This window comes from Hypanus sabinus, chromosome 7 (genome assembly GCF_030144855.1).
Source record: "Hypanus sabinus isolate sHypSab1 chromosome 7, sHypSab1.hap1, whole genome shotgun sequence".
Lineage (NCBI taxonomy): Eukaryota > Metazoa > Chordata > Chondrichthyes > Myliobatiformes > Dasyatidae > Hypanus > Hypanus sabinus.
This window is the reverse complement of record NC_082712.1, coordinates 12187049-12201144: the sequence shown is the minus strand read 5'-3', so window position 1 is coordinate 12201144 and position 14096 is coordinate 12187049. Positions and strand designations below refer to the sequence as shown.

The 14096-nt window shown below is 47.5% G+C and overlaps 1 protein-coding gene across 2 annotated transcripts in view; it reads left to right on the top strand.

Moving 5' to 3' along the window:
* Positions 1 to 374: 374 nt before the first annotated feature.
* The window catches only part of LOC132396283 (sialic acid-binding Ig-like lectin 10), a 31668-nt gene continuing 17946 nt past the window's right edge, over positions 375 to 14096 (top strand). The window contains exons 1-2 of one of the 2 annotated variants that reach the window (XM_059973809.1): positions 375 to 479; positions 10034 to 10417. In XM_059973809.1, coding sequence (XP_059829792.1) covers positions 419 to 479; positions 10034 to 10417 — 445 coding nt within the window. In that variant the 5' untranslated portion in view covers positions 375 to 418. Of the gene's footprint in view, positions 480 to 692; positions 812 to 10033; positions 10418 to 14096 lie in introns of those variants that run through there. The other variant, XM_059973807.1, reaches the window with a different exon arrangement.

Sequence of the window (14096 nt, the reverse complement as noted above, 5' to 3'; positions counted from 1 at the left end):
TCGAAATGAAAGGGTCTCAGCCTGAAACATCGACTGTTCACTCCCCTCCTGCCCGACCTGCTGAGTGCCTCCAGCATTTTGTGTGTGTTGCTCTGGACTTGCAGAATCTGGTGTTTGCAAATTACTGCAGGACTGTGCAAAAGTCTTTGGCACCAAGCTATATATATGTAAGTGCCTAAGACTTTCCCACAGCATCGTACTCGCATAAAATTTGCTTCCAGTAAATGCGAAGAGTTTGTAACTACCGTCATGAGAAAGTGCACTGTGTTTGAAATGACTTCCTGCCAGCTACTAACTTCGACAGTGGCTGAGAATTTTTTTGAGGAAGTGAAGCAGCAAATCGAGCAGCTTCTGTATTTCAGCGAGAGAATGAAGAAAGAACTGAAGTGTGAGAGGACTCCACACTGAAGCGCTGGAAATGCTCTCTCTCCGGGTTTGTCTCTGCACCGTCCTGTTGTCCGTCTCAGTCCGGGGATACAGTAGGTGTTTTCCATTGTCCCCTGTCTCCCCGTTGTCTCTCTCCTAAAGGCTCGTTTTACTTTGTGGCGCAGCGCGATCTATTTGGACGTTGGTTCTGCCCGTGGAGGGTTGGCGTTCGGACCCTGTCCTTCCCTGAGTGCTAGGCTGGACTGCCTTCTGGTGACGATGAACCCCAGTACTATTGGGAAGAGACGTCCAAGTTTGATCCCAGTTAAAGGCCGGGCACAATTCCAAGCCTGGGTGGTGATGAATTTGGAGCGAAGCTGTAGTGTGGTGGTTAGCGTGATGCTTTACATTCCCTGTGACCCAGGTTCAATTCTCGCCGCTGTCTGTACGTTCTTCAGTTCTCAATGCTATTTGCTTATTTTTATTGTTTTCACGATCTTTCCCCTTTGCACATTGGCTGTTCGACGGCCTTCAGAATCAGAATCAAGCTTAATATCACCGACATATGTTGTGAAACTTGTTGACTTTGTGGCGGCAGTACGATGCAATTCCTAATAACAGAGAAAAACTGAATCACAGTAAGTGTATATATGTGTATAAAGTAGTTAAATAATAGCACCAAAACAGAAATAAAAAAGTAATGAGGTAGTATTCAGGGTTCATTGTTCATTCAGAAATCGGATGGCAGAGGGAAGAAGCTGTTCCTGAATCACTGAATGTGTGTCTTCAGGCTCCTGTACCTCCTGCCTGGTGGTAGCAACGAGAACAGGGCATGTCCTGGGTGATGGGGGTCCTTAATGATGGATGCTGCCTTTCTGAGGCACCACTCCTCGAAGATGTGTTGGAAACTACGGAGGCTCGAGCCCATGATGGCGCCCAGTTACTTTACAACTCTCTGCAGATTCCTTCCATCTTATGCTGTAGCCCCCCACCCCCCATCCCAGGCGGCGATGCAGCCAGTCAGAATGCTCCCCACCGTACATCTGTAGAGACTATTACATGACATACCAAATCTCCTCAAACTCCTGGTGAAATATAACCGCTGTCGTACCTTCTTTGTAATCACATCGACATGTTGGGACCAGGTTCGGTCCTCCGATGTTTTGAAACACACTGGAATTTGAAACTGCTCACTCTCTCCACTTCTGATCCCTTGATGAGGATTGGTTTGTGTTCCCTCGTCTTACCCTTCTGAAGTCCACGGTCAGCTCTTTGGTCTTACTGACGTTGAGTGCAAGTTCGTTGCTGCGACACCACTCCACTAATCGGCATATCTCACTCCTGTACGCCCTCTCATCACTACCCGAGATTCTACCAACAATGATTGTATTGTCAGCAAATTTATAGATGGTGATTGAGCCACACAGACATGGGTGTAGAGAGACTTGAGCAGTGGCGAAGCACACATCCTTGAGGCGCACCAGTTGATTGTCAGTGAGATGGAGATGTTATTAGCAATCTGCACAGATTGTGACATTCCGGTTAGGAATTCGAGGATCCAGTTGAAGAGGGAAGTACTGAGGCCCAGGTTCTGTAACTTATCTATCAGGACTGTAGCAATGACGGGTTCTTTTGGGTTTCTTTGTTCTGTGGCTGCCTGTCAGGAGACAAATCTCAAAGTTATATAATCTATATATGCATTGAACGCTGAACTCCCTGTGACCTCATGGGTTTCCTCCAGGTGCTCTGGTTTTCTCCCACAATCTACTGGTTGGTGGGTTAACTGGTCTTTGTGAATTGTCCCGTGATTAGGCTCGGGTTGTTAGGCATCACGGCTCAAAAGGCCGGAGGGGGCCTATTCTGCATTGAGTCTCAGTAAATGAATATACTTGGGAGGGGAGCCAGCGGGTGGTGGTGTTCACATCCACCCGATACCCTGATGTGGAGAGGTGGAGGCTGCTGGAATAGCAGGGCGAGTAACTGCGTTGCGTGTTGTAGACGGCGCACACCGCGGCCACTGTGCGCTGGCGGTGGAAGGAGGGAGTACTGACTGGGTGCTCATGTGGTTACTGTTGTCCTGGGTTGTGTGATGTTGTAGTTGTACAAGATGTTGGTGAAGACATATTGAGTACAGAGTTGGGATGTTATATTGACGTTGAAGAAGAATAACATAATAATTTATAATACTAAAGAACACAGTAAGTATTAGTACATTAGACAGCTTATATACGTGGATTGATTGTATATACATAAAGTTCCATATGAATGACAACTTTATCATTTCCTGTCAGTCACCTGAAGTACAGACACTCCTGAGGCTGGAGTCACTTTATGGACATAAAGTCTATCTGTCAATCTATATATCAACCTATGTATAGAAACTATCATATGTACAGTGTTTATATTTATTGTGTTATTATTATTGTGCTCTTTACTTTATTATATTTTTGTGCTGCATTGGATCCAGAGTAACAATGGTTTTGTTCTGCTTCACACTTGTGGCCATCTATTGAATACCAAAAGGATGCAGAGAACACTGGACAGTCCAGCACAGTACAGACCCTTCAGCTCTCAATGTTGCTCCAATCTTTTATCCTGCTCCAAGATCAATCTAACCCTTCCCTCCCACGTAACCCTCCATTTCTCTTTTATCAATGTGTCTATCTAAGTGTCCATAATGTCTCAGCCTCTACTACCACCTGGATGTTCCACACACCCACCACACTCTGTCAAAAACTTATTCCCTATACTTTCTGCCAGTCAACTTAATATTAGACCCTCTCATATTAGTCAGTTCTGCTCTGGGAATGTAAGTAACTCTGTCTTGGTCGACATGGTCATAGTTGGATCCCCATCTCAACCTCCCAATGAAGCCTTGTTGTTTATAGAGTCATAGAGAAGTACAGCACTGAAACAGGCCCTTTGGCCCATTTGGGCCATGCTGAAACCATTTAATCTGCCAACTCCCATAGACCTGCACCGGGACCATAACCCTCCATATTCTTTCAGTGTACCTGTCCAAACTTCTCTTAAATGTTGAAATTGAGCTCTATGCACCACTTATACTGTCAGCTCATTCCAGTCTCACCACCCTCTGAGTTCCTCTTAAAATTTTCACCTTTCACCCTCTACCCGTGACCTCTGTTTGTAGTCCCACCCATCCTCAGTGGAAAAAGCCTGCTTGCATTTACCCTGTCTGTAAAGGATGCAAGATCTCCAGGCGTGCGGTTAGATCTGGGGAAGCTAAACATTGATGTTTGCAAAACTGTCACAGATTCCACTGAAATGCATTGAAACGAGAGGTTTTACTGCTTGATGGCATTGAGCGCTGGTTGTAGCCCTTTTAAAAGGCCATTCTGCCCATTGACCTCAGGCTGGCTCCATGCAAAAGCACAAACAGAAAAGATTTGACAGATGCTGGAAATCCAGAGCCACATAAAATGCTGGAGAAACAGCAGGTCAGGCAGAATCTATGGAGGGGAATAAACTGTTGAGGTTTGGGCCAAGACCTTTCATCAAGTTCCATCCAAGTCGCTGGCTCTGTAACAGCGTAACACTATCCACTATTACTGTAGCAACTCGAAATTTTAGAAGGATTTATTATCCCTCTTCACTCCATTCTCCTGCCTTCTGCATGTAACCTTTGATGCCTTTAGAAGTCAAAAACCTATTAACCTCTGCATTAAATACACCCAATGACAGCCTCCACAAACTTCTGTGGCAATAAATTCCACAGATTCAACCCCTTCTGGCTAAAGACATCCCTCCTCATCTCCATTCTAAAGGTACGTCCCTCTAAGCTGAAGCTGTGCCCTGTGGAGTAACACACAGGAAATGCTGGAGGAATTCAGCAGATCAGGCATCAACTACTGAGAGGAATATACAGTCATCGATTTGGGCTGGAAAGGACGGGGGCAGTCCACAATATCCTGAAATGGGAGGGTGAGCAGCCAGAGGTCGTGGTACATATTGGTACCAACGACAAAGACAGAAAAAGGGTGGAGGTCCTAAAGACAGAATACAGGGAGATCGGAAGGGAGCTGGGAAGCAGGACCTCAAAGATAGTAATCTCGGGATTGCTGCCTGTGCCACACGACAGTGAGTTTAGGAATAGAATGAGATGGAGGATCGATGTGTGGCTGAAGGATTTTTGGATCTTTGGGACCTGTTCTGGGGCAGGCATGACGTGTACAAAGAGCACGGGTTGCACTTGAATCTGAGGGGGACCAATATCCTGGTGGGGAAGTTTCTTAAAGCTTTTGGGGAGGGTTTCAACTAGAATTGCAGGGGGTTGGGAACCGAAGTGAAGCGGCAGAGGATGGGGAGGTTGGAGCACAAGTAGAGACAGTAGTGAGTTTGTGAGGAGGGATGGGCAGATGTTAGAGCAAAGATGCACTCAGCCTTTTGGTTTGAGATGTGTCTATTTTCATGCAATGAGTATCATAAACAATGCCGATTAACTTAGAGTTTGGATCAATATATTGACGTTGTGGCCCTTACAGAGACTTGGATGCCTCAGGAATAGGAATGGCTGCTGAGTATGCCAGGCTTTGGATGTTTCCAAAAGAACAGAGAGGGAGGCAAAAGAGGTGGGGGCATGACATTGCTAATTAGGGATAGTGTCATGGCTGCAGAAAAGGAGGAAGTCATGGAGGGATGGTCTACGGAGTTAGTGTGGGTGGAGGTCACAAACAGAAAGGGGCAATAACTCTACTGGGTGTTTTTTTCCTTGATTTGTGGATCCAGAAATGGCTTGACCACAGGAGGCAAAGGGTGACGTAGATGGTCCATGTTCTGCATGGAGGTCGGTGGACTGTGGAGTTCCGCCAGGATCTGTACTGGCTCCCGTCCTCGTTGTAATTTTTAAGTGACCTGTATGAAGAAGTAGAAGGATGGGTTAGAAAGTTTGCTGATGACACAAAGGTTGGAGGTGTTGTGGATAGTGTGAAGTGCTTTCAGAGGCTACAGTGGGAAATTGATAGGATGCAGAACTGGGCTGAGAAGAGGCATAAAGACTTCAACCTGGATAAGTGGGAAGTGGTTCATTTTGGTAGGTCAAATATGATGGCAGAATATACTATTAATGGTAATTCTTGGCAGTGTGGAGGATCAAAGAGATCATTGGGTCCGAGTTCATTGGACACTCAAAGCTGCTGTGCAGGTTGATAGTGTTGTTAAGAAGGTATATGGTGTGTTGGCATTTATCAGATGTGGGATTGAGTTCAAGAGCCATGAGGTAATGTTACAGCGTTATAAGACCCTGGTCAGACCCTACTTGGAGTACTGTGCTTAGTTCTGGTCACTTCACTACAGGAAGAATGTGGATAGTATAGAGAGTGGGCAGAGGAGATTTACCAGGATGGTGCCTGGATTGGAGGGTGTACCTTATGAGAATACGTTGAGTGAACTTGGCCTTTTCTCCTTGGAGTGACCGAGGATGAGAAGTGACCTGATAGAGGTGTATAAGATGACGAGGGGCTTTGAACTTGTAGATACCCAGAGGCTTTTGCCCAGGGCTGAAATGGCTAAAACAAGGGGATATAGTTTGAAGGTGCTTGGAAATAGGTACCGAGGTGATGTCAGGAGTAAGTTTTTCACACAGAGAGTGGTGAGTGCGTGGAATGCACTGTCGGAGGTGTTGATGAAAGTGTACAACAGGGTCTTTTAAGAGCCTCTTAGGTAGGTACATGGAGCTTAGAATAATAGAGGACTATGCGCTAGGGAAATTCCAGGCATTGTCTAGAGTAGGTTTCAATGGTCGGTACAACATTGTGGTATGAAGAGCCTGTAATGCTCTGTAAATTTCTATGTTCTGTGTTCTAAGACAATATACAAAGGTGAGGGGAGTGGGAGGAGTACAAGATGGTGGTGAGAGGTGAGACCAGGTGAGATAGAAGGAGGGGAACGGAGGTGATAGGCAGGTGAGGAGAAGAGGAGTGACAAGAGAGTAACCAGAATGGGAATGATATCAGAGAGAAGAGAGAAGGGAGGAGTAATTACTGGAACTTGGAGAAATCGATGCTGATGCTGTCAGGATGGAGCCCCCCCCCCCCCCCGCCGATGGAATCTCAGATGTTCTTCCACCAAATGACTATAGGAAAGATGCTCTTCACATCCACTCTAACTCGGTCTATCAATATTCGAACCGGCTATAAGAACAATCTCCTCCACATCCACTCTCTCTTGGCCTATCAATATTCAAACCGACTACAGGAACAATCCTCTCCATATCCACTCCATCTTGGCCTATCAATATTCAATAGGTTGCAATGAGATCCCCCTCAATGACCATAACCTCTTGATTCTTATTCTCGGTGTCCTTTCCCCTCCTCCACCCAGGCAAAAGTCAATAAGTTATGTTACAACTTTATAAAACTCTAGCTAGGCCACATCTGGAGTATTGTGTACAGTTCTGGTCACCCACTGTAGGAGGCATGTTGAGGCTTTGGAGAGGGTACAGATGAGGTTCACCAGGATGATGCCTGGTTTAGAGGGCGTTTACTGTAATGAGAAGTTCGATAAACTTGGGTTGTTTTCTCTGGAGCGACAGAGTCTGAGGGGAGATTTGATAGAGTTTGTAAGATTATGAGAGGCACAGAGAGAGCAGACAGAGAGTATCTTCCTCCCAGGGTTGAAATGTCTAATACCAAAGGCCTGCGTTGAAGGTGAAAGGGGTTTAGAGGGGATCTGAGGGGTAAATGTTTCACACAGACAGTGCCGGGTGACTGGAATGCTCTGCCTGGGGAGGTGTTACAGGCAGATACATGAGGCGCTTTTAAGAGACATTTAGATCAGCACATGAACAGACTTTGGATATTGAAACGGATGTTGTGCAGGCAGAGGGTTTAGTTTAGTTGGTCACTAATTTAATTGGTTTAGCACAACATTGTGGGCCGTAGGGCCTGTGACTGTGCTCTACTGCTCTGTGTTCTATGTTCTCGTGTTAAATACAGTAAATCTATGATCATCTGCTACTGAGAAATCCCGGTTGTTCCCTCCCTGGCTCACCAGGTGCCTGAGGTTCACGGAGCCATTCTGTTTCCCATTATCAGGTAATAAAAATGAACTTCTGACATCACGATCTACCACAACGTGAGTAACACACAAAATGCTGGAGGATCTCAGCAGCTCAGGCAGCTTCTATGGAGGGGAATAACAGTCAATATTTTGGCCTGGGGCCCTTCACCAGGACTGGAAAGGAAGGTGAAAGATGCCAGAATCTGATGGTGAGGGGAGAGGGACTGGCTGGGTTGTTATTACACAGGGCCAGTATGAACTCAATGGGCTGAATGTCCTCCTGAATGCTGCAACTGTTCCGTCACTCCGAGTTAATTCCAAGAGCTCTCCTCTCCGTAACTGGTGCCCCCGATTCTCCAATCACTTCCCCACCTGAAAATGAAGTGGCAGGATTGTAAAAGCCATCGGCCCCAGGGAACAGACGACAATGACAAACCCCCGAAACCCTGACTCGACCCCAGCCTGTAACGCTCTATATTTCAATAAGAATCTGAGGTGAACTGGTTTGTCACCAGGGACACTGGCAAATTTCTACAGAGATACCTGGGGAGCGTTCTAACTGGCTGCATCACCGTCTGGTCTGGTGGGGCCACTGCTCAGGATCAGAAAGACCAGCAGAAACTTACAAACTCAGTCAGCTCCATCGTGAGCACTGGTGTCCCCAGCACCCAGGACACCTTCAAAATGCAACGCCTCAAAAAGGCGGCATCCATCATTACGGACCCAGCACCCAGGACATGCCCTCTTCTCATTGCCACCATCAGGGAGGAGGAACAGGAGCTTGAAGACACACACTCACCGATTCAGGATCAGTTTCTTCCCCTCCGCCAGTTAGAACACTCAGCAGGTATATCTGTAGAAATTTGCCAGAGTACAGGAGCCTGAAGACACACACTCACCGACTCAGGAACAGCTTCTTCCCCTCCACCATCAGATTTCTGAATGGTCAATGAATCCATGAGCTCTTCCTCAGTATTTTTTTCACTCTTTTTGCCCAACTTGTTTATTTCTTTTCCTTATTTTATATGCAATTTATAGATTTTATTATTATACATTGCCTTGAACTGCTGCTCAAAACAACAAATTTCATGACATATGCCAGTGATGCAATCTCGTTGTCTATTCTATTGTTTCTATATTAAATCTGATTCTGATTCTGACGTAACCCCCACTCCGGTCTCTACAGCACCAACCGCAGCGTGTAGCCCACTCCTGAGTATCCATTATTGCACATATAAACCCCCCAGTCTGGACCCTCCTATGGATCACAGCCTGTTCCCAGTCCTGACTATCCATTACTGATCATGTAGTTGTCAGGCCCTGCTGGTGTATCTGGAAGATCGCTGAAAGCCTGTGTCGATCAACTGTTGGGAAAGATGAAGGATATCTTCAATCCCTCACTGCTGCAGTCAGAGGCCCCCACCTGCTTCAAAAGGGTGACATCAGACCGGTCGGTGCCCAGGCAGAGCAGGGTGAGCTGCCTTAACAACCATCACCCAGTGGCACTCACATCTACTGCCATGAAATGTCTCGAGAGGTTGGTCTTGGCTGGAATCCACTCCTGCCTCAGGAAGAGCCTGGGCCCATGGCAATTTGCCCGTCACCACAACAGGTCCACAGTGGATGCAATCTCACTGGCTTCTCACGTGGCCTTGGCTCACCCGGACAACAGCAAAACCTTTGCACTGCTTATCGAATTGAACTTTTATATATATTTATTGTAAATAATAGTTTTCATTTTATGCTTTGCACTGTACAGCTGTGGCAAAACAACAAATTTCACGACAGATGCCGGTGATATTAAAGCTGATTCTGATTCCCCTCCCCCATGTCAGGGCCCAGTCTGTAACCCACTCCCCTGGTTTGATGGTCGTCAGGCCCACTGACATCTGAAGATCCACTCGTGACTGTAGTGAAACTCCAGGTCTGTTTCTCAGATTTTCACCCACATTCCCCACCTTCCCCACTCTTGACCTGATTCCACCTGCCAGACGCATCTCCCCCAGTGGGTCCCATTCTCATCTCAGAGTATCAGGCTGGAGAGTGAGTCCTTGGTGGCCCTCCCTCAAACAACTGATTACAATCACCTCTCTCCATCTGAATCTCCTTTCCTTCCCTCTTCTCCATCTTTCACCACCTACCACATCTCCCATCCCCCTTCCCCTCCCTACCCAGCACAACCTGCCCTTAACCTTGTACCCCACCTCAATCCTCAATCACCTCAGACTCTTATCTCACCCTCCTCAGTCCATCTCTCACAGTATTCTGTCTCACCCCTTCGCAATCCTCAATCGCCTCAGACTCCTGTCTCACCCCTCTCAACTCCTCTATCAGTCCCGATGCAAACCAACATCTTTAACATCCTTTCACACCCACAGATGCAGCTACACCAGCTGAATTCCTTCAGCAGATTGTTTGTTGTTCAAATCTCTCTATCTCCCTCACTTACATGCACACACTCTCTCTCCCTCTCTCACTCACTCCCTCTCTCTTTCATCCACTGTCTCTCAATTACTCCCTCTCTCTCTCATCCACTGTCTCTCAATTACTCCCTCTCTCTCTCACACACACTCTCTCTCTCTCTCTCATTCACTCACTCACTCACTCACTCACTCACTCACATACACTCTCACTATCTCTCTCTCTGCAGACGATTCGATATATGGTTGGTCAATGTCCGGCGCTGATGTGGTCTCTGCGGAGGAAGGGGCTCCCGCTGTGTTACCGTGTACTTTCACCCACCCACCTCCTGGTGTCGCACTGAACGGCTCCGTGATCTGGTACAGAGGGGAACCAGGTGCTAAAAAACTGGTGTTTAACTGCACATATCCCGGTTCTGGCCGCTCCTGGTGCGATACAACGACACAGGAGGCTGGAGGAGGGCGGTTCGGATTCGTGGGGAACCTCAGTCGGAGAGATGCCTCGATAATGGTGGAGCGACTGAACCGGAGTGACGGTGGTCGGTATTGGTGCCGGGTGGAGCTCAATGTTGGCAAGTTTCGAACGGTGCTTCTAACAAATCTGTCTGTGGGAGGTGAGGATCGATGTTTAAGCATTGAGTTGTAAATCTACACTAATCATTTCACATTTTATCTCCCTGAAAACTTATTTTATTCATAATTTGCAAGTACATTTTGCAGGATAATCATGTCAAATAGATGTGATTGTCATGTGCACTAGCACATAGAACAACAGCACCATACAGACCCTTTAGCCCACAATGTTGTGCTGACCCTTAAACCTGCTCCAAGATCAATCTAACCCTTGCCTCCCACATAGCCCTCCACTTCTATAACATCCATGTACCTGTCTGAGAGTCTCCGTGTCTCTCTACCTCCCTCTCTCTCACGCACACACACTTACTCTTTTTGTCTCCCTCTCTCCCTCCCCCTCTCTCCCCGGTCCGTGACGCTGCTGCCATTTCAGTCAGCAATGAAGGGCCTCCATCTCTGACAGCATTCAGGGCTTCCTTCATCGTGTCAGTAGCTTCCTCTCGGTTTTCACTGCTGTCAGTCATACAATTCCCGAGTGGGACTCAGGAATACCGTCACACTCAGATGTCGAAGGATTCTCCATTGCTGTTTCCATAACAATATTGTTTTACCCGTATTACGTACCCCGTAACAGGTTAAAAAGAACCAGCAGAAACAGATACACCTGGAGTCTGAGACTTTCATTATAAACTCTATTTTATTAGTAATTACGGGAATAAAGTAATACAAAACAAAATAAGGTAAACAGGTTAGCAGAGCGATGCACCATTAATAACTCTCGGAGACAGGAGGCGAACGATAGGCTTTTATTAGCTGCAAGAGACCACGATTAGCAGCAAGAGACAACCACACAACATCCTGGAGACTGAGGGAGGAGCAGTGCCTCCAATCGCCTTTATACAGGGGTCTGTGGGAGGAGCCAGAGGAGCAGTCAGCAGAGGGGTGTGTCCAGACAGGTATATGTAGTTCACCACACAGAGTATATGTGTGTATATATATAAGTAAATAAGGATCCCAAGCTTCCCAGCTCAGGAGATTATATGATACAGTCTTATGGTGGTATGGTAAGTAATCAGTTCAGTTCTGGAATTTGATTTGAGTGGAGTTGGAGAGAGAGATGGAGAGTGGGTTTGTCTTCCAAATGCCGTTGCAGATGCCGATCCTCCACGTCGTCCTCCTGCTCCCGAAACTTACAGTCACCAACTTGTGACCACAGAAAAGGGGAATGTTTCCATGGAAACGCTATCAACCCAGTCGAGGGTTAAACACACCGATAGCGTTCCTTTGTCCACACTGTGAGCAGAAACCCCACCCTCGTCATGAGCACACAAAGCTCACCAGTGTCCTCCTTGCCTCTGGCATCGTGTGTCTCCTGTGTGTCTTGTGTGTCTCATTAAAAAGTCAACTCTGACCTCTGACATCCCCCCAATACTTTCCAGGAAAAGTCTCTGGCTGTCTGCTCGATTATGCCTCTTATCATCTTGTTCACCTCTATCAAGTCGCCTCTCATCTTTCTTCACTCCCAAGAGAAAGTCTCCAGCTCGCTCAACCTTTCCTCATTAAACATCCTCTCTGGTCCAGGCAGCATCCTGGTAGATCTCCTTTACATCCTCTCGAAAGCTTCCTCATCCTTCCTGTAATGAGCGGAGTGGAACTGAACTTACTTGCTGCTGCAGGGACGATTTTCATTGCACGTCTGCCTACGTGTCTGCACAGGTGCAGTGAAAATCCAGTTGCCGTAGCAACACAGGCACAGAGCGTTGCATCAGAAAAGCGGCAATCAAGGTCAAGTTTATTGCCATCTGACTGTATACAGATACAGAACGTCAAGGGTGGTAATCTCGGGACTGCTGCCTGTGCCACGAGACAGAGAGGGTAGGAACAGGAAGTTATGGCAGATGAATGCGTGGCTGAAGAGTTGGTGCAGGGGGCAGGGGTTCTGATTTCTGGATCATTGGGATCTCTTCTGGGGAAGGTCTGACCTGTACAAAAAGGATGGGCTGCACCTGAACTGGAAAGGGACCAATATCCTGGCGGGCAGGTTTGCTGGAGCTATTGGGGAGGGTTTAAACTAGTTTGGCAGGGAGTGGGAATCAGAATGTGAGTGCAGAGATTAGGGTAGAAGTACAAGGGCATGATGCTATGTGTTCTGAGTTGGTGAGGAAGGACAGGCAGGGGACAAAACATAAATGTAGCCAGTTAGAGGGGTTGAGATGTGTCTATTTCAATACTAGGAGTATTAGGAATAAAGGGGATGAACTTCGAGCATGGATCAGTACATGGAACTACGATGTTGTGGCCGTTACTGAAACTTGGCTGGAGGAAGGGCAGGATTGGCTGATGCAGGTACCAGGGTTTAGGTGTTTTAAAAGGAACAGGACGGCAGGTAGAAAGTGGGGGGGGGGGGGGTGGGTCGCATTACTGGTCAGGGACAGTATCACGGCTATAGAGGGGAGGACGCTGCAGAGGGAGTGTCCATTGAGTCGGTGTGGGTGGAAATCAGAAATAGGAAGGGATCAATCACTGTGCTGGGAGTAGTCTATAGGCCCCCAAATGGCCTTTGGGACAATGAGGAGCAGATAAGCAGGCAGATTTCAGAATGGTGCAGGAAATACAGGGTTGTAGTTATGGGTGATTTCAACTTCCCTCATATTGTGGGAATATGTGCGTTGTGCGTCGAGCGCGCACTTTAAAAGGCAGGACATCTTTTCAGAGCGGGCAGCGGAGTCTGTGGAAGCAGAGTCTTGGGCTTTGGCTAAGTGGGCTTCGGCGTAAGGGGACTTCGGTAAGCCTGTGTGATTGTTCGCTGAGGGGAAGAAGGTAAGGTCGCTAGGTGCTTTTTAGACTTATTCTATTAATCCAGTTCAGGTATGGGGGAGTGGTGTGCTCCGAATGCAGTATGTGGGAAGTCAGGGTCAACACAGTTGTCCCTGATGACCACACCTGCAAGAGGTGCGTCCAGCTGCAGCTCCTATCAGCCCGAGTTAGGGAGTTGGAGCGGGAGCTGGATGAACTACGGATCATTCGGGAGGCAGAGGCAGAGATAGATAGGAGTTATCAGGAGGTAGTCACACCAAAAAACCAAGAAGTAGGCAGATGGGTGACGGTCCAGAGAGGCAGGGGGAGCAGGCAGAGAGAGCAGAGCACCCATGCGGCCATTCCCACTAACAATAAGTATACCGTACTGGATACTGTTGATGGGGATGACCTACCAGGAATGAGTTGTAGTGGTCCTGCCTCTGGCACAGAGGTTGAACCCTCAACTAGAAAGGGGAGGAGGGAAGAGAAGAGAGCGATAGTTTTAGGGGATTCTATAGTTAGGGGGACAGATAGGAGATTTTGTGGGGCAGATCTGGAGTCTCGGATGGTATGTTGCCTCCCTGGTGCCAGGGTCCGGGACATCTCAGATCGGGTGCAGGCTATTCTTGAGAACGAGGGCATGAACCCAGATGTAGTGGTCCATGTAGGGACCAACGATATAGGTAAGGTGAGTGAGGGGGTCCTGCTTAGAGAGTTCAGGGAGTTAGGAGTGAAGCTGAAAGGCAGGACCTCCAGGGTGACAATCTCGGGATTGCTACCTGTGCCACGTGCGAGTGAGGCGAAGAATAGAATGATTATGCACATTAATACGAGGCTGAGAGCATGGTGCAGGAAGGAAGGGTTCAGGTTTTTGGATAATTGGTCTTTGTTCCAGGGACATTGGGATCTGTTTCGAAGGGA